Below are 20590 nucleotides of genomic sequence, written 5' to 3' on the forward strand. Positions count from 1 at the left end.
ACGACTTCCATGTTTTGAATGTCTGTTTTTGAATGTTTTGAAAGTTTGTGTCTTTCGACGCCGGGTGGCCTACCGGACCACTCCGAACACAATGCGAAACAAACAGTATTGAGTTGTCAGTAAATACTGGAATCTCATAGGTCGAGTAACCAACATTTCGAGAGGTGACTCTGTGTTGAACCGGAGCTTAGCTGAGTTATTCATGAAAACTGAGACAGTCTTAATAGTATCCCGTCCAGTATTATACGTGGATAGAAGGCGTTAGTAGGTGTTCACCTGAGAAGGTGACTTAGTGATTTGCTGTGGCTTATATGGGACACCAACCGAGGCCTCTGGAGTGAAACTTGAGTGTAGTAAGTAAGCCTAGCAAGGCACGAGGGCCGGGACGCTGCCACATTGCCCAAGGCCAAACATGAGCAGTCGAGAGGCCACGATTGGACCTTCCGGTTAGTGATTTTGCGTCTTCACCACTGAGCTATCCCGAGCAGTACTAGATACATCAAAATGCCGAATACAAACGTCGTTATCTGTGTTTTTCAATACAAAAATGAGAACAACCTGAATCCCTTTGTATCTGCACGAAACTAACCAGCATGGCAGACAAATAACACGACCTACAGACTTGGACTTCCCGGCTTTTTGGTCATCCACGGGCGAGCCACTCGGTTCATCCACATACTCTGGCGAAGTCACCAATGACGGAGTGATGTGTGCCAGCTAGAGTGGCGACAAGCATTTGGTTTACCAACTTGTAGTGGCAGTAGTAGTACACGTTATAAGCATAATTAGGTAGAGTCACGGTGTCCAGTCTTCTAACGGATCGTGATAAAGATGACCGTTAGTAAATGTTAGTGATGCACACATACACAGTAACGGGCTAGGTGCACGTAGAATTCAGGAGGAACATTTTGAAACCTACAAGGAAGCTTAGAGTAATTAACAAGACAAGTACGGTAAAACAACTTAGCAAGGAACACCCGATAATGAGAGACATTTCTGAATTTCCGTCGATGGATCAGGGATTACGCGCTGAACTGGAAAAAGGTGGAAAATTTTCCATATAGCACGGCACTGCCAGTTAATCATTCTCGCCGTAGGTGAGTGAGCTTGGATTCCTAAAGAGCTGGTTCGATTTTGTAACTTACCACCAAACTGTGACACTAACAACGCTTCAAACGTACGTGACTGGTCGCAGGCCAGCCGTGTCGAGTAATCAAATAAAGTTCTCTTTCGCGGAAAATCACCAGCCCAGCCGAAATATCATATTGGCACTTGCGTATTGTTAATGGTGGTCTCAAGTCTTTTCTCTAAGGCTTTAAAATTCATCTTAAGGAGATACTACCCTCGGTTTGCAATGCACGCCGCCCTTCTGAGTACTGAAGCTACTTTGGTGGCCTCATCATAAACGCAGCTTGGGTGTGGTCGTACAACCCAATTAGTAAGGAGCTACATCGAAGTGCTCTTTTCTAGAAGTCCCTCAAAGGATTGAGTGTAAGCTCTTAGTTGAAGCAGACAGAGCGCTAAGCCATATCAATTCCTTTCACGGTGGGTTAGCTTGTCATACTTCACAGGTTACGCCGGTTAGGCCATGTACTTCGTATGCCAGAGGACCGCCTGTCTCGTAGAGCCCGATCCACCCAGTCTCGTGTCGGATGGAGACGACCGAGGGACGGTGAGTCCATAACTTGACAACAACAAAACACGAAAGTCCTTGCCAGTCAAATCAGTCACGTTGGCGACCGCCGTCTTCTCATATGGGTACCGCGGAACGAGCTACATCGATGGCTGGTGACCCTGACAGATATAGCTGTCATGCAGCCAACGTCAGCCATCACTGCGTAGTTCTCACTTCCTGATACACTGGACAAATCAATCCACTTGTCGTCAATGTACAGATTGGGCCATCGCCTCCAACACGTGGCTCTCATTCCCTTATTCTCGGTGAACGAAGCCTGGCGCTTCACTGCCGTACAACTACACCAGATTATTTGAATAAAGAAAAATAATAGGACAGGGCTGGAAACCAGGACTAGCCCACGACAAACATTCAACATTCAGTCAGACAATCTGGATAGAAGGTGACAACATGAGTGCCACTGACGTTGGTTAGCTGCCATATTTTTTACTATTTCTAATCAAGCATGGAGAGGGTCACGTGGATGCATTCTAGAAGAGAAGCTTAACCGGCAGCACCCAGACATTCCGTTACATTCCTCATTTCAGAAAGGTTCGGTAAACAATAGGTTGGTTTATAGCTGTAATCTGATGCACGTGTCCTTTGAGACCAAATGATCAGTCAGTCATTTAATCAGTTCCAGCTGTAACAGTTTCGGTCAGCGGAAAATAGAAGAACAGAGAGATAAGTCCAAGTACTGGAGGGGATGGTATTCTTAATTGGTTCGTATTGAAGCACTCTAGTTACTTGAGGAAACGGGAGGCTTGATAGCTACACATTCAACGAGATAGCCTTGATGCAGGTGCACCACTAACTGCGTAATGGAGCCACGTGTACCAGTTTTATAAATTGATGAATTGCATCCCAGGGTCCTCATCTAGGGACATCGAGACTTAATTCATCACACGGCATGATATGCCACAAGTGGCTCAATTTCCGGTCCTTGAGATGTGCGTTGACTGTTCATCACATCCCTGTCAGAACTAATACCTGACAAGAGCCCGTGGTGAGCACACCGTGAGCACACACACGGGGGGTATTATTGGAATCCTGGAGAGGATACCCTTCTAATTTCTGGGTGTAGAAGCCGACTGTGAGCTCCTAGTCCATTAATGGTAGATTAGATGGCTACCAGTGTAACATATTCTGGTAAACCATGTACATTTGTTCTAGCTGCTAGAGTTTCCATCACCGTAAAATGGTGGGGTGTTGGAGCCAAGTATTGGAGGCGACGGAATATTGAGCTAGTTCAGGAACTGGGTAGCAGCTGGAGGAGTAGCAGCTTTCTGGTACTGCTAAGACGTAAGTTGGAAAAGTTTCCTGCGTGGGTAGACCCCGTTTGGTACGTGTGGTATCACAGACATTGACACGACAGAAAAAAACTCATCTCACGTGCAAATTTAAAATGTCGAGGTTGTTACGTATAAGACTTATCAGCGACGTTCATTCGAGAAAATGTCCCCTCTCTGGTAGGAACACGTTCCGTTTATTTTCGAATCTATGGGCAATAAAACGGCAATCACAAATTAGTAGATCGATTTCACGGGAAGTTGGAAGACATGAGCGCAACAAAACCAGGCTACTGGGCTGGTGTAAATAAGTTCCCATCTCAAAGCGGTTATAACGGGGTTCCCACTCAAAAGAGTTTAGCCCATTGACTCGGTTGTACACATGATAGGCGAAGCACTCTCACGTACAAAGAACTCAGTGATGGTATGGATCATATATACTATATATATATATATATACATATATATATACATGTAAATACATCATACAAATAAAAAGACCTACTTCGGGGGTGACGCAACCATCCTCGTTGATTGATATCTGAAGAGTTGGTGATTCAGACCACGGTGAGGTTGGCGTCCTTGAGTTTTTCGATGCCCGTTTCTGAAAGGTGAAAAACAATCTAGACAAAAAAATGCAGAAGACTACGTGGTACTATCGGAAGTAAAAACATGACAGAGCCTCAACAGGATCAAAACAGATTCAAACAAGCCGACCGCAAAGTCAGCCTAATCTTACTTGATGCCAAAGGAAGACAGATGGCCGTAGACAGTTTCGACATTTCGATGTGATGGGCCGATGGATGGACAAGCAGATACAAAATGCAAAGAACTATCTAGGAGAGTTGTAAAAGGAATCCCGCAAGCAATTATACGCTACATTCAAATTTCTTCATTATTTCGGGTACGGAGGAACTCAGAGTTGGTCATCGACACAACGTTCCGGATTACGTGACCACATTGCCACTAACGAATAGATAAACGGAACTCGTTTACAGGACCGTTGCATTCGCAGGCTGACCGTAGCTTTACAACAAATAGCATCTAACCCTAACAATCAAGGGACAATCCTCAACTTCAAGCAAAAATCAACCAAGGGACTAGCGGAATATAATTAAGCCGTCCCATGACTAGTATAAGGTCAACTGAGGACACACTGATGTTTGATGTTTCAGGGAAGCCGGCGTGCATAGAAATCCATAAAACAGACCTGAGGTCGACCGCTCTGTCGCCGCTGCACGCCCAGCTTTTGTTCAGTTCGTTCCAACCGCTCGGCCATCTAGTGGTGAGGAAAACAGGGGCGCGGAGATGAGGAAGTGAAAAAACCGGTAGTCGTTATCGTGGGGAGCAGTTGGACAACGGAAGAATCAATTTTGTTCACATTACAAGAATCTGACACAACAAGAGGAATGTGAGACTGGGTTTTGGATGAATGGAGAATGTGATCCGATGACTAAACTGTATACGACACAGCCGAGAGAAGATCGTCAAACCACTTTCCAACTAGGCACTTTTGTTTGTGTGCCAAGTTTTATTTATCTTTTTTATACCTTACTATCCATTCAGTCTGCACTTGCTCAGGGGCAGTGAGAAGCAGCACGCAGTACCAGCTCACCAAAACACAAGTAGGAAACTAATAGTCCCACATAGAAAAGCTTAGCGAATAAGCTGTCGGGAGGTCAGTGTTTCGAAAAAGCTTTCCGAGTCCATCTATCTACGGGAAATCGGTCAGCACATCAGCACTTGCTCGCACTCCCTTGTCGTTGCGTGTACAGAAAAAGTTGATTTCTGTGAGGGGGGTAAAGAGGCGAAACCTGAGCAAATCAGTCGATAAGGCAAGATGGATGAAATAGTACCAACACTGTTCAACAGTTTGGAAATAATATACAGCCTCGACGATAGTGCCGCCATACACTTCGTCGAAAGGGTCGAAACGACGCTGGTTTTCATGATGAGGCCACCACGAGCTTGTCTTTCGCTGGGCAATACAGTTTGGTCGAGAGTAGATCACTAATGTCCCACTGCTCAATACCAGTGAGTCATACTCTGCCATCAATATGCGTCTGCAAGCACCGATGACCATCACATCTACCACATATAACAACTCAGAAAGGCTGTTTTTTTGGTTGTATGAGGATATTTTTGACGGAAATTTAGAAGTGGAGATAATATATGTTAAAAAGCGGAGAAGCACTATACAGCTGTTTCATCCTTATTAAGAATCATCAGTGGTACGTATCTCGAGAAACTCTAGGGAGTCTCAAACCGGCGAACTCCTGGCTACTAGTTCGAACACTGAAGCGCTTGGCCCCGATGGGCTCAGTAGTATTGTGATTAACTCCCAAGTAGACGGGATATAGCATCAGTCGTCCTTCAATCATGGAATCAACATCGTGTGGTCACGTGTTGACTGGCTCATCCCAATAAGGATGAAACGGCCGTATAGTGCTTAGATTGAGTGGCATCACTTACGGGACGAAATATCCGCTAGAAAGGCTGTTTCTACAGCTGCACCTGTAGGAAAGGAGGTAATTTCGCACCCACGACTTCGCGAGAGGACTAGTTGACATGTCTGAAATTTTTCAGTACTTAATTGTGACAAAAGACTCACGTGTGCGGTTTTAGAAAGAGCCAGTGCAAGCTGTTTTCGCAGTCGGTCACGCTCAGACTCCGAGTCGGACAAAAGTTTCCGCCACCTGGACTCGGACTCTTCCACCATCACCTGAAGCTTGGCCAAAAGCTCCTCCGTATGCATAAGAGTAGACTGTCGTTATGGGAAAGATGGAAAAAAAGTCGTGTCATACAGAGTACTAGCCCTCGAGGCTGGGCATGGATCAGAAGTTCGCTGAGACGAGCTCACCTTGTAGTGCTCTAGTTCCAATTGAGTGGCTTCTTGTAAAGTCATCGAGGCAGCAAGATCATTCTTTGTGGATTTCAGTTCACGCATAGTGGTCACCAGCTCTGCCCGCAACTCTTCCACCAGTTTGTGAGACTCGGTGTCTTGCGTATTCTTTAACCGACAGTCTCCACTAACAGTTTGAGTTGCAGCAGTTGCACGGGCTTCCAGGAGATGCGGTTGTACCGAACCTGCCTTGAGGTGTTCCAGTTCGGCAGTCGCGGCATCCGCGCGTTGTTGAGTCTTGTGCAGCTCGGATGTTGTGCGTGTCAACTCATTGGACAGATTTGCCACCTGAATAAGAAGTTCACTGTTCGAACTTTCATTCGCAGCTTTGACGCTTTTCACTTTCTCCAAGAGACGTTGTTTCTCAGCGTTCAATTCCTTGTGAAACAAGAGGGGAATAGGATCTCCAATTAACGCAGAGCGAATTTACACAAACAATTATTTATTCTGGGCTCATCTGTGAGCCTAGGTGGTACACGCGGACCTGCATGCTCTCTGGGGGGGGGGCGAGATGGACCAAGTGGTTAGAGCACGAATTTACTGACAGGAAGGTCCGTGGTCCAAACCCGACCTCTACCACTCGACTTCCCCTGTCTAGGCTTGGGCGACCTGGCATTATTCCAGCCCTCGTGCCTCCTTCGTGTGCCATGGCAGCTAGGCACCGAAAGAGTGCTACAGCTGGACGATGCTCTACTACCAGTATGGATGTCCTACATGCGAGACAGCCTCTCTACTATGAACACCACCTCACAATTGTCCAAGTTTTCTAGCCCTGGTATGCAGGAAATGGTTCGCAGAAGGACAGCCCTTCAATGTATCGGATTAACTCAGTCACATGTGCAGCAGGACATCAGATTACACTGCGAGGACAGCCCTTCAACGTATCGGATTAACTCAGTCACAACATGTGCAGCAGGACATCAGATTACACTGTGAATCTACAGTTTCGTTTTCACATGCATGTTTTAGTACTATTAGCATATATTCTCGTTGACCAACCTAGATGAAGCCCCTCAACTCTCTCCAATTTCATGAAAAAAGGTGTGCATTGGTTGTGTTCCAAGCGAATAGAATAAAACTACGTCCATTAAAAGTTCATTGTTCCATTGAAAGATTGGTATTAGACGGAAGGGCAGATTGGAATATCCATTTACGCGGTACCCGAGCATAACATTTAGGAAGGAACTAGGTTAGGCAACAGTTACAATGCTTGCAAAAGATCTTCCAATGCGACTTCGTGGAACCCAATGGATACTTTAGTTGGTTTTTCCCACGAGAAGCCTCATCGCTTCACGATCCCATGGGTGATCATGAGGCCAACCGACTTGGCCAACTGCCTCAGTTTTGTCAGGTATGGCGACCGTTCGTTCCTTCATTCTGTGCGGCTTTGTAAACGTGTTCGGAAAATGATGGCCGCTACAGGTTTAGTGTCTATAGCCTTCAAGTTATTCTGGTGACTTGAGTTGGAAGGCATTTACTTGCTAAACACAACCATGAGCAGCAAAATGGGTAGACAAGTGTTGCAAGCAGGACGCCTACCGGCAAGACTCACCTTTGCGAATCCAAAGCAGTATTTCAGTAGGACGGCTCGGCGTGTGATCACTGCGCTCGAAGCGCAGAAAACTGACAAGTTAAAAGCTGCTATTTGACACGTTTTCTAGAGCACGAATGGAGACGTTGTAGGTTTGATAAACCTATCCACAGTTCAAATAGACATTAAGCTCACCAGGTCTTGATGAATGGCGTTGGAATTCCGCAACCTATGCTGAAGGCTTCTGAAGAGACGTAATACAGTTAGCGTTACGTCAGCTGACATACACCCTATTTCTTATTAGACTTTCGGAGATCTTAACATAATTCATGTAGATTTAAACCGAAAAAGACAAAGTAAAATGATCTGGACATGACGTTTAATTGGACTTTTAACCCCTGTGTAGCTGTTAGAGGCCTTTTGGGGATTGGATACTTGTCTTAGAGAGTTCCTGCCCCGCCGTGGATGATTCTAATAGTACTCCAAAAGATACACAGGGGCGTCAACGTCTCCGCTATGTGAGAGGAGGTAATTCTTGGATATCCAGTCTAAAACATAATCTTACACCATACACCACATTACTCATAAGGCTGTTGAAACCACTCAACAAGCTGTTATCGATTTCGCCCGTCTGGAGGCCCATCAGATGGACATACTCACCGACGATTTACTAAACTTGTTTCTTGACCGCATACCAAACGACAACGCCCTTTCAACCACAATTTCAGCTGCCGAGACTCATAAATTATTTCCACATCCTGATGACCGTTAGCGCCGATATTCTGAAAGCACAAACCCAACAGTAAAACAAAGGAGGGATTCAAAATTAAACATCAAGATGTCCACTTTCCTGCGGAGAACACTTTGATCAGTTCAACCCTTCTTGAGGCTCATTAGGTAGGCGTAGTTTTCGAGTTACCATCAGCCTTGGTTCCCACTTGAAAACTAAATGGTACTAACTTCTATAAAAAGCACTTATGGGGGAAAATGGAAAAAGCGCATCGAATGCTATATGAAGCCAAAAACAGATGATCAACTTACTGCAAATTGATATTCCAAGCTTGAAATAATCTCCGAAAGCCGCTTTTCTCTGTCCATTCGGGAAGCCAATTCACCTTTGACTTCTGCGAGGGTACGCGACAGTTCCTATGAAAGTAAGAATGGATCGAAACAACCGAACTGTGGTAGAAGGATCTTGGTGAACTGGAAGCTGGGAGTCTGTCGGAATACCAGCAAATAGGAATGGACTCTTGAATGCACCAGAGTTACATCGCCAGATAAAGTGGTGGTAATACTCCCAGACTTGCTACTTATATAAAGTGTAGGTGATCATACGAGGAAACCACTGCTGAATTTGAGTGGCAGGGACGTGACACCAATGGTATGGCATGTGACGTTGCATTCGCATCACGTGACCGTCCCAAGAACAAATGACAATGGAGCGATGTGGCGTAATTAGGCTAAACAATCCACGCGCCTCTTAAGAAGCTAATGGTCCCGTGACTTCTAACACGCAACGAGATCGATGAAACCCGAGTTTAGGTTGAGAGGCCATAGGCTCTAAGCAGGGTGGCCTGTTCGCTTGCTCCTAATTTTTTTTGGACAGGCTTTAGGTTGTAAGGCAAGCTATAAATGAATACCAAAAAATACCAATAACACCAGAAACACCTGCTACCTTGGGGGAACGGATTGGTCTTGATAAGTTGGTGCGTTCTGGAGTGTCGCCATCGTTGGAACCCTAATCAATCAGCAGTTATGCATACTCACAAATAAACTGTGTTAACAAGAATCCATCCACAAAGAGCAGGTGCAGACTAAAAGTCACGAGAAGTCGAGTTGGCATGGAGGCGCGTGCTCGGAGTGTTCCACGGCCTTTCGGTTACTCCTATCTAGGATTGGATGATCTCGTCCATCTATGAAAGCCTTTTACCAAAAAGAAGTCACTGCCAGAAAATCCGTATCAACACTTGCCTCTGGCCGTCAAATGGTTGCAACTTCACAAGATGTGGGTGGGTGTGAAGGTATCAGAAGAAGACAAGAGGAAGAGTGGGAGTTACCACGATCATGTGATTAAAAAAGATGAGCACTCCGGAAACCTAAAGTCTGGAACCTCTCCAATTATGTTCCAAACGTCGGAGTACTCAGATAACACGTAAATATTCATAACATATGACGGCAAAGTTTGAATACATTAAACACAAATCAATTACCTGTTTTTCTAATTCGAACTCATGTGACTGACGTTGAAGTTGGGCCTCGTATGACGCGATCCGTGAATTAGCCTCCGCGCGCCTGAGGGCAGAAGATGTAGCGTATAGGGGAATGACTTTGGCCACGAAGTATTAGAACGACTGCGTACGCACACTTCAAATGATTGACAAGAAATTTTTCCTACTCGAGCTTCAGACGGCTATTTTTAACCAGGATAGGCGGACGTATGTCATATAAACAGTACATATCCGAAACTGAAGAAGCAAGTGGTAACCTAAGAAGTATTTATAAAAGAGGGGCCAGGCGGGACGAAAGTTGTGCGATGAAGAACAAACAACAAGAGTATTAGTACTAAAACTTCGGCTCTGAGGTCATCAGGTGAGCGAGATATGGAACGGCGGAGTTTTTATTCGTCAATGATGATCTTGCACATGGATGCTGTTCGCTTGGGGAGTCGGCTGACCATATGGGAAAAGCAATGAGAGAGAAAGTTCGCACAGACATTCGTGGGTGTGTGAAAATCCACCTGGAAACTAAGGGAAAGGTTACCGCAAGCCAACAAAATGTGCCAGAGTGAACAGTATGAAATGACCGGTAAGGAGGTAGCAAGTGTAATAGCGATATTTAGAGAAGAAATTCGTTGTATGAGTTAACTCAGCCTCCGAATTTGTGTTTTTCATGTGTTTGTCATGTCAAGTCACACGAGATGATGATACAAAGTAGTAGATATATAGTAGATAGGGTCCCGATAGGTGGAATGGCCTGTCTCAGTGTGAACACAATTTCGGTACACTTGGGTCGGTTAAACAGTAGTACAACATCGTTTGTCCACTGGCACGAAGTTTTAGGTTCCTGCCCAAACCAGTAAGTATCCAGTGGTATAGAATATGCTCTAACAACCGCAGTTTTATCGGTGTTAAGCTTTAGGAATATGTAGAAAGTGAATAGAAACGGTAACACAACGGCTCCTTTCCTCTCTATTATCAGAACCTAAATGGGCAAGTGTACGCGAATTTGGCGTCAAAATTGGAACGGTAAAGAATAAATTAGAAAATTCCAACTTTTCGCTAGTGATAAGCTGGTTTGAACCTGTTGTGTCTTGCTGAACGGTAGTGCAACTCTTTATCAGTCCCTTGACTTCCTGCTCCGCACACGATGGTATAACAAAAGGCACGGTAGCTCCACACAGCCCCTCATGAAGACAAAGGGAAATTATTACAACTGTATTTATAGGGTAATCACAGAGCGTTCCACAAGGTCGTGCTAGGATCTCCGTGAGGGGGCGAGAAGCTGCGAGTCAAAGGTGCTCGACCCGGATTGGCTGGTATTGTAGCCAATCAGAGTATCCCTTCGTTTGGTCCGTGTCTTGCACGTGACACATCCGTCCAAATGATGTGATGTTCGGGTATTAGGGACGGCTGGCCTCCAGACAGAACCCGGCTGTGGTCGAAATAGACAAGCGTGAGAAGCGTTCGCATCGGAAATAATTAGTAGCTTGATTGCTCCGAAATTTTCCGGTTTTCATACGAAAGCTTCATCAGACCAAGTAATTAGGCTGAAAGGTTGGTTGAGCGCCAGGATTAAAATCAACCAGTAAGATTCCACACTAACAGCATTAGGGGGCATCGATTAGCGTTGTTGAGTGATGTGACAGATGGACTCGGGGGGGGGGGGGGGTCACACAGGGGTCTGATTCCTGGTAACACGTCTCGCAGTCAAACAACAATACAACCTTTGCAGCAGCTTTGTAGAAGCGACCCTTGAGACCCAATCGTATGCCTTTTTGAAACCATAAATGACGTGAACTGACAAACGTGATTCGAACCTACGAGATCCGAGCACCAACTCCATCGGACACGCTTCCGTCAGAGCAAACAAAACTAGCGAAGTATGTAAAACTCGACACAACTTCTTCATGGATTGCAAGGGACGTAGTCGGATACTGCACTATGTAGGTAGAAGGCACATGCCGAAACGGTTCTCGTCCTTGGCTTCCGTCTTCAAATGTGAGGACGATATCGTTTGCGTAGTCTGGATCGACAGGGCTCTCACCGGCAACGATTTAAACGCCGGAGTTTCGAAGACACTAGTTTGTTGAAGATGAAGTTGAACAAGAATGGAGAGAGTGGACTGCCTTGTCGGACACTACTTTTTGTAGGGAAGCTTTTGGAGAGTGAATGTGAATTTAGAAACCGGGTTATGTTCTGAGGCATCCCCAGCTGAGCAAGTGTGGTCAACGGCGCTGACCGACAGACGGAATCGAACGCGCCCTTAAAGTCAAGAGACAAACATTCTGGGTGGTCTGGACATGTGACATTGCTGTAACATCTGATAGAGCATAAAGATGTGATCGACGCAGCCTATACCCGGTCGAAATCACGCTTGTCGTTCAGGGCTTCGGGGCCTGGCGTGCCGTCGTACGATGACGAAGAATCAGTGACGCCATAAGTCTTATCACAAGGCTGACGCTCCTGTGCTTACTACATTCGATGTGAGTGTGAGAAGCTTCCGAAGACTAGTCAGGCGAATCAAGTGGAACATTCTGTGGAAATTTCCAGCATTTTTCGTTTCTTCAGCCGTTCGGATTCAGCAAACTTCCTAGTCCGAACGGATACTTAGTTCTACCTGGTGTCGAATAATGTGTCACGCTGAGTTGTGGTTGAGACCAGGAGAAATACTTTGTTGGGATTCCAGCGAAATGAACATCTTACCAGGGAACCAGTACTTCGATGAGGTTGGGTGGATTAAACCGCTTCTTAATGGTGAAGCGAGGTGTGCGAGTTTCTCGTAGACCTGAAAAGTGCAATGAAAAGCAGCAGCGCACAAGTGCATGGTCGCAGTTCACGAAGGTATTCCGGAAGCAGCGGTGCGCAGTGATCGACCCTCGCCACCAACAACTGATTACAACCTGGTTTATTTGGATTCATGGCTGGTTTGTTGGTGGACCGGAATTCGGTACCGTAAAAGAATAGTCTGTAATCGACACACATATGCAGTAGGCGCTCTCCATTGCCCATGATCCAACCCAAGATGATCACCCAATAAATTCTCAGCAGCGCTTAGTTAACCCACATGAGCATTCATATTACCAGCCACCACAAAGATGTCCTGGCTCTGAGCCCATCGTAAAAAAACACTTGAGATTCTTCCACAGAAGTTACCAAACGAAAATTGCAGAAGTGATCATCTATGGGTATCACATCACGTCGAGACTTCTGCACTGGATAGCCCAACAAAATATCTACTCCAGCATGCGCAACTGCAGCGGCCTTCGCGTCACCAGAGTTGCGCGGCCGAGAGCGGGAAAAGAGCGAGCGGGTAGTCAGTCCGATTACAATACTTGCTTTCTGGATCCTTGCTCCTGAAAGGTAGTATACATCAATACACAAGGAATCCAGGGTACGATGAATAGGCGCCTGTTGTCCTGATTGTTGCAGTGCGGAGAATTTAAAGACAGCTAAGTAGACGGGTTTACATGGGGGCGAGATGGCCCAATTGGTTAGAGCGCGAATTCACTGACCGGAAAGTTCGTGGTTCGAATCCCACCTCTGCCACTCGACTTCCCCTGTCTAGGCCTGGGCGATCTGGCAGTATCCCAGCCCTCGTGCTTCCTCCGGGTGGCATGGCAGCTAGGCACCGGATGTTACAGCTGAACGATTATTATTATTATTATTATTATTTACATGGTTTGAGAGGTCCGAAGGTGTTTGGGATTGTTAGTAAAGTCGGACGCATAAAGCTTGCAGCTGAGCATGACGATCAAGGCGATCAGCCCCAGGACTGGGACCTGCAGAAGGAGTATTTACGTTAGGGTGGGGTAGGGTAGAAGAAAGAATATGTGAAAGTGTAGGAAGGGTGTGTCGGTAGTAGCAAATTTCCGCTTACAGGCCCTGCTGTATGAAACAAGTAGAGCAACTCGGATGATGACACCACAGGACGACGGATGTGGCAAGAGAATGCTTTTAGTTGTCATGCTCACGACTGTATTAGGTACGTTCAATTGGGTATAATTTTCAACCCATAGAAACGTTCTCGAGGAAGTGTTTCGCCAAATCTCTTAAGCCGAATAAACCCCATAGAACGGTTCCGTCTGAAAATTGCTCGGATATAATGCGAACTCACTATTCCTTGGGTAACACAAAAGTCCAATATTTCGCTATGACCACTTGCAGGCCTCAAACACGGACAGACTGCACTGGGCTGCAAGTGTCGACTTATTACAATTGTTGTAGTATTGTAGTCAAATGTTAATGTCGCTCAATGTTGTACGGAGACCAGCCGTCCTTAATAACCCAACATCACACCATTTGGACGGATGTGTCACGTGCAGGACAGACCAAACGAAGGCATGCTCTGATTGGTCAGAATGTCGGCCAATCCGAGTCCAGCACCTTTGGTTCGCCGCTTCTCGCCCCCTCATGGTGATTCCAGCACCACCTTGTGGAAAACTGTGATTACCCCATAAATATAGATGTAATGATTCTCCTTTTGTCTCCATAAAAAACTGTCTAGGGCTACCGCTTCTAACCCTAGAGTAAGTTGTATGATTCGGAGGTAAACAGGTTTGATATTGGTGTATCAACCAAGCCGCAGAGTGCTGTACCCTCAGTGTGAGCAAATCACATGCTGGTCAATCATTCCTAAGCATGCAGAGTTCGGTTACCAACTGAGATCTCAGGTTCGTGACAGATTCGTGAAATGCACACTGTTAGACAACCGCAACAAGGGTGAAACAAAGTTGTAAGAATAACGCCGGTGCCAGACAAATTCATTTCGTGTTCTTCCCTCCTGTTTTGTTCAAACTGATCCGAGGATCATAAAGTTTCAAAAAGATTAAAAGCTACACAGTGCTTCTCGTTTTCACCTTTGGAGTAGAATTTTAGTCGGGTACTAAAAGTTCAAAGACAAGTGTCACTAGACATGAGCACGACAGGAGTCTGGGAATAACTACTCGCATCCGTTTTGAATTCTTCTTGTCTTCATCTAATTAAATTTTGAATAGGATAAGAAGTTACAATGGGCTTCCCATTCGTTTGGTTGAAGCACCGCTCTACTGACTTGAAAAACGACTGGACTGAACAGAACTGATTGGCACTACGATTACCTCGCGCAGTGTTCCTCTCATCAGCGACCATTCCGTCGGAAAGGACGTATTTCGCTACATCCCACAATATCCACTCACATATACGAGCAATTCAATGGCTGACCACCTCTCGGCAAGACATTTTCGCCGAGCCATGGGGCAGTCACCAACAGGGAAACTCTCACACATATCAAGCAAACGACCAGTCCATACGATGCTGGAAAAGAATGCTGAGAACTTACTCCTGTTGAAATTTGGCCTGAAGCTCCTCAATTGCTGTATCTTGACTTTCACGTAGCTTCAGATTTTCGACTTGAAATGCCTGAGGGAACAGACAGGCAGGAAGGAATTCGAGATGAGGATTACGATCAAGCTAGCGATGAAATATCAATTGAAATGGGACTGAATATGTTCAGCTTGTCTGCAGTAATAGCTCTCGTATTTCTTCGGTGCTCATCCTAATCACATCTCGGGACGAAACCGTTGCAAACCCGGTTCGATTTTCGAACGAACTGAGGCGATGCGCATTATAGGTGAGGGTGAGGAATGCTCTAATCAGTGAGTGTGTGGAATCGATGGAATATCTACTCTTAGGGAGCTAGGGCCAAGGGACGAATGGGAGGGGATTACTCCGAAACCACACTGAGCGTGAACATATAGGCTTCCCTTATCGACAACTCACCGTTTAAATACAAATTAAAACGATTATGCGATGTAAAACGAGGAGACAAAAACAACTGTTTGTAGAATGGCCGACAGAAGTCCTCCACATTCTAGTCTATAGAACAAGAGTCTGAATTGTACAGCTGAATGGCCTTGGCTCCAACCACCACCAGAACACACCGGTGACGGCTTTTAGTCTGTTTGATGACACGTGATAAATTGTGTTGAATGGGTCCGCTAATCTGACCTGATTGTTGCTGTCAACTGGTTGGGCTGTGATTGATTCGACTGTCTCATTCTAATCCACGCCAGTTGTGCTCAGCCATCCCTCGCCACAAGGATTTGACTGTGCGACCAACATAAGTTGCGCTAAATTCACAAACGAATAAGTACATCAACATGAGAGAATCGTGGACCGGTCTTTTATTTTTGAAGTGAGCGATCTGCTACGGAACAGCGACACATCATTTTATTGTGAGGTGCTATCAGTTGGATTGACACAACACGGGATGACCCAGTGGTTTTAGGTGCGGACCGGGAGATTCGTGGTTCGAACCCGGTATTTCAACTACCCGGGTCTACGCATGAACAAACTAGCAGTATCTCGGCCCTCGGGCTTGTATCGGGTAGCATGGATCTAGGCACCGAAAAGAAGGTACAGATGAATGATTATTATCCAATGACAAAAATCGAACAGAAGGCGGGGGCAGCCTGGCCAAACGGAACTAGCTGTGAGAAGACTGTCGCACGGCAAACCCCTGCACGACCAAAAGTGTGGGAACAGAGGGCAAGAAAGAGAAACTAGGTCACTTTTGAATGGTAACTGTATGAGCAAAGGTTTTTTCGGCATATTCGCACAGCCTGGCAACATGACGGTAGTAGGTACCTCCAGGTGAAGGCAAATAAACCCATCTTGGTAACTATATTACGCCAAAGTCTAGGTTAAGAACAGGAGTTCTGAGCTTCGCATGCCACCCAAGCAAAATTTTCAAGCTTCATTTGCCGTATCCACTACCAAGATGGGCTTGAACTTCAAGCCAATAAAACTGTGGAAGTTAGTGTGGGTATTGAACACGTGGCTTCAGAGTAAACGCTCCTTCGGCCCCCGTCTTCGACGTGAGATATAGAAATGGGAAGTTAACTGCCTCCTATGCTTTCAACGAGGGGCAAAGTGGTCCAAATGGTTAGAGCGCGAGTTTACTGACCGGAAGGTCCGTGGTTCGAACCCGACCTCTGCCTCTCGACTCCCCTGTCTAGGCTTGGGCAATCTGGCAGTATCCCAGCCCTCGTGCAACCTTTGGGTGGCATGGCAGTTAGGCACCGAAAGGGTGCTACAGCTGAACGATGCTTTCAACGAGAAACTGAGTGGTGGATGCGCTGAGTTACAGTGAGGCAGACCATGTTCGACACCGACATTTGAATCGCATGTGACGAAAAGGTCATCAACACGCCGATGATGATAAGCAAATTGTCACACCTTGCTGCCTGCGCTTCATTTTGTATTTTAACAGTGGATCGTTCATTGAGTCGTTAACGAAGGCTTCTTGTTAATCCGGGAATTTCCAACTCCAAACTTGCCGATTACTGTCAACCTGTTCGGAGACAACCGCAAATCAAACGGTACTTTATTAGTTGCTCTTGCTGCTTATGAGTTGGAACCACTGCACATTGTTAGTACGCAGTCTATAGCAAATGCAGTGCACAAGGCATATTATGTTTTGATTGTTAAGCATGATTCAGGCTAGTGTGTCTAACAAACGTCAAACAGAAAATGACACGTTCTCATACACTGCCGAGTGAGAACAGCACTCTGACATCTCAGTATTGAACACGTAGCCAAGTCCGTATGGCTGTCACAGCCACAAACATTGTACTGTGGCTGACCTCATGATTGCCACGTACAAGTCCACAAGAACGCCTCCGGGGCTTCTAATTCATCCGAAACGGTGCACAAACTGGAATGCATCACGTTGAAAAGTCAACTTTACCACCTATATGTGTATGTGGTTTCGGAACAAATGAAACTGTCTAAGCATGTTCAAGAATCCTGTCGGCGAAGGTCAGTTATTGTTGCTAATTTAACAAACACAATCTAGAAACGCTAGTTCTGTGTGCACAGCAGAAATGAAATGAAATCGTTCAGCTGTAGCACCCTTTCGGTGCGTAACTGCCATGCCACCCGAAGGTTGCAAGAGGGCTGGGATACTGCCAGGTTGCCCAAGCCTAGACAGGGAAAGTCGACAGCCATAGGTCGGGTTCGAACCACGGAACTTCCGGTCAGTAAATTCGCCTTCTAACCACTTGGGCCATCTCGCCCCCACAGCAGACTTCCACTTGGACCAAAACGAAGCGATTAAGCATATTTACCTGTAGTTCCTGCTGCTGTCGCAAATGTGACTGACGCAGTTGAGTCAATTCTGCCTTCCGCATATCCAAGCTGGACTTCAGCAAGCGGTTTTCGTTCGACATCAGCTGTGGGGGGGGGGAGAACAGACGGATGCGTAGTAGGTACAACATGGGACTTAGAAAGACGTGCGCGGCACTGTGAGGAAGCATCATGCAAATAACTGATGGATTGGGATCACGGAAAAGAGAGACCCCACATCAAATGCTTATTGTGTCAGTTGGAACTAATGCACCGTTTGTAAATAGTTTACAATCGACCACTAAAGTACATAAGAACATCAGAAGGACCTTTTGGCTCACGACAGCTCTCAAGCTTGGCTCTAGTTGGCTAACTTCATCAAAAGTCCGTCTTCAGAAATAATCTGATATCGATGATGATTTATCAGACCGATTCTCCTAGGAGACGCATCGATTTGACAGTGAGGCATCATAAAAGGGTCGGACAACATAGGAATGAGTGCTGGTAGCCCATGTTGTCGGGTTGCCGGTTTGCTTTAGGTAACGCAGCAGGGTGAATAGCTTAGCCTACTGGCCCGAACCGTTGCTGCCGGTATAGTCGTGTCTTCTCCGGAGAATTCAGAACATTATCACCCATGCCGCGATATAATAGACTCTTTAGGGAAACTTACGACATGCATGCTCAGACTTAACTCATCAACTCAGGCTATTCAACCGGAGGATGAGTACACGGCCAGCCTAAACTGATTTGACCAATTCGTCGAAGTGATGTAATGTCGTGCACCGTGGAGTGCAGGTGAAGAATCCCGATTTGGAGTAATATACCATGGATAGGGAGGCCAACCTCGACACAGGAATATGGAGGTCATAAATGACGTTTAGTAAAGGACCAGTTCATGATAAAAGAGGTCGATAGGCACCGCATTCCCGTGTTCATTATGAAGGTCATAAGTGAAGTTTAGTAAAGAATCATTTCATGATAAAAAAAGTCGATAGGCACCGCATTCCCGTGTTCATTTGCACTGAGGCTAGAGACAGGACCCAGGTTGAGAGGTTTTACCAAAAACCCAGGATAATAAGGAATGAGAGCAAGTGAACCACTTCAACGTTTATCGGTGCTTATCACTCTAATAGAGTCCGGCTCAACCTGATCGATAAAAATCAAACACACGAGTGAAGAAACAATAAGGTTTCTGGGAAGGCAAAGCCTCTAGAGAAATAAAATTTCTGGTTGCCATTCTCAGGGAATGAAGAAGTCTGTGAATCCCTGCGAACGAAAACAAATAGTTGACCGGATTTGCCGTTCATGGTTCAGATAGCGACAGGCGGTTTGACAAAGGTTGGTATTTCTGGGATGCCGTACACATGAATGCACGAACAAAAGAAAGTATCGGGAAGATGTCGGAAATCCTATCCACATTCTTTGGATAAAAAGAGTACACATGCTTTGATTTTCCTTTTGGAACCGTCCAGAGTCGGGGATATGATTTTATAAAGAAGCAGGATGAATGTGGACAGTCAATATGCAGTCTTCGTATGACGTTGAATGCCAACAGTTGGTTCTATTTGTGATCAACAGGTTTCTACAAAAAGATCATCACATCATTCATACGCTGACCGCGACTAATTTGATCTCATTGGATTAGTTTGGTCGGGAATTGAGGTTTAACACACCTGAGCCAGTTCTTGCGTTCGCACCAGTTCCGGATTGGGGACAGCAGGTTTGGCTGACGCGACGGCCGCTAGCTTCGACTGCGTTTCGTTCAGCTGCTCACGCAGTTTATTTGCCTCGGCTTCGCTTTCGGCTTTCAGTCGATTCACCTCTGCGGTAGCCATCTCCAAACGCACAAGAAGAGTTTTCTTTTCAGATTCCAAATGCTTCAGAAAGTGGAAAAAACAGGGTAGTTAGAAACACAAACACACACGAGTCATATCATGATTGTATAATACATTATATTGTTGGATTTTTAACCAGAAGATCTAACTTCTATACTTTTCGATAAATACACTCGTTTGAGTATGAATTTGGTTTTCGCGGGAGGCTCAAACGAATCTCTCGTTTCAGCAAACTTGTGAGTAGTTTCCTAACTGATACACTGTTCAAATCATAATATGCGCAGTATTGATGAGTCCCAATAGATGCAAAATAGCTGACTTTATGTGCAACTAGTTGAGACTAGCTATGGCGCACGCCGTGATCTGAAATAGGAGCTTCACGAAACGGCGAAACAATGGAAAAACTTGAACTAAATGTAAGGCGCGAGCAGACAGCGTGCTGAATAGCGAACCGGCAATGACTCCAAAGTGTTGTTTGTAGAATAGCCAAACAATGACGTCAGCAGATGATACCTATATGGTCCAGAGTTCGATAGAACTCAGCGATTAAGACGCCAGGCCACAAACTGGTCCCGATATCTCTTGTATAGGTTTGAGTAATCCGGCAGTAACCCAGCAGTCCAGCTTCCTTCGGGTTGCAAAGCATTTGTGCACCGAAAGGATACCACAGCTGAAGAACGGTTTGGCTTCTTTTTCCTTCTGGAATTTTGCCCAGTAGAATCCATTGTCAAAGAGAATAAAACCAACCTACATGGTATGGATGAGAAGGCTCGTTCTAAGTCCACCTGCATATGCAAACCATGAGAACAAACTGGAGAAGATCCTCTGAACGCCTCTGGCGTTCGATGATTATTCCCCTTATCACCAGTGTTATTCAGCTTCATGACTGACGGACACTAACTTCCAACTGAGCCCAAGAATTTGGATTACAGACCTCGAAGGTGGCGATAACATTGCCTTCCGCAGCGAAAACGCAAATCTACAAACCAATCTTGATTGAGTCAGCTACCACGCAGAACACATAAAACTTGCGATA

At 45.7% G+C, this 20590-nt stretch overlaps 2 protein-coding genes across 2 annotated transcripts in view; one reads left to right on the forward strand and one right to left on the reverse strand.

Moving 5' to 3' along the window:
• Nucleotides 1–20590, reverse strand: part of T265_10371 (hypothetical protein) — a gene marked incomplete at both ends in the record, with an annotated part of 47751 nt that overhangs the window by 14401 nt on the left and 12760 nt on the right. Inside the window, 9 exons of the mRNA XM_009176726.1 lie at nucleotides 3470–3568; nucleotides 4175–4243; nucleotides 5576–5728; nucleotides 5825–6244; nucleotides 8439–8543; nucleotides 9608–9689; nucleotides 14934–15013; nucleotides 17722–17826; nucleotides 19393–19596. Of these exons, the coding sequence (XP_009174990.1) occupies nucleotides 3470–3568; nucleotides 4175–4243; nucleotides 5576–5728; nucleotides 5825–6244; nucleotides 8439–8543; nucleotides 9608–9689; nucleotides 14934–15013; nucleotides 17722–17826; nucleotides 19393–19596 (1317 nt within the window). The remainder of the gene's footprint in view (nucleotides 1–3469; nucleotides 3569–4174; nucleotides 4244–5575; nucleotides 5729–5824; nucleotides 6245–8438; nucleotides 8544–9607; nucleotides 9690–14933; nucleotides 15014–17721; nucleotides 17827–19392; nucleotides 19597–20590) is intronic.
• On the forward strand, nucleotides 6355–16745 carry T265_10370 (hypothetical protein; the record flags this gene model as incomplete). Its single annotated transcript, XM_009176727.1, has 4 exons — nucleotides 6355–6627; nucleotides 11652–11762; nucleotides 13066–13323; nucleotides 16482–16745. The coding sequence occupies 4 exons, from the start codon at nucleotides 6355–6357 to the stop codon at nucleotides 16743–16745; spliced, it is 906 nt and encodes a 301-aa protein (XP_009174991.1).

Source organism: Opisthorchis viverrini (genome assembly GCF_000715545.1).
Source record: "Opisthorchis viverrini unplaced genomic scaffold opera_v5_377, whole genome shotgun sequence".
Lineage (NCBI taxonomy): Eukaryota > Metazoa > Platyhelminthes > Trematoda > Opisthorchiida > Opisthorchiidae > Opisthorchis > Opisthorchis viverrini.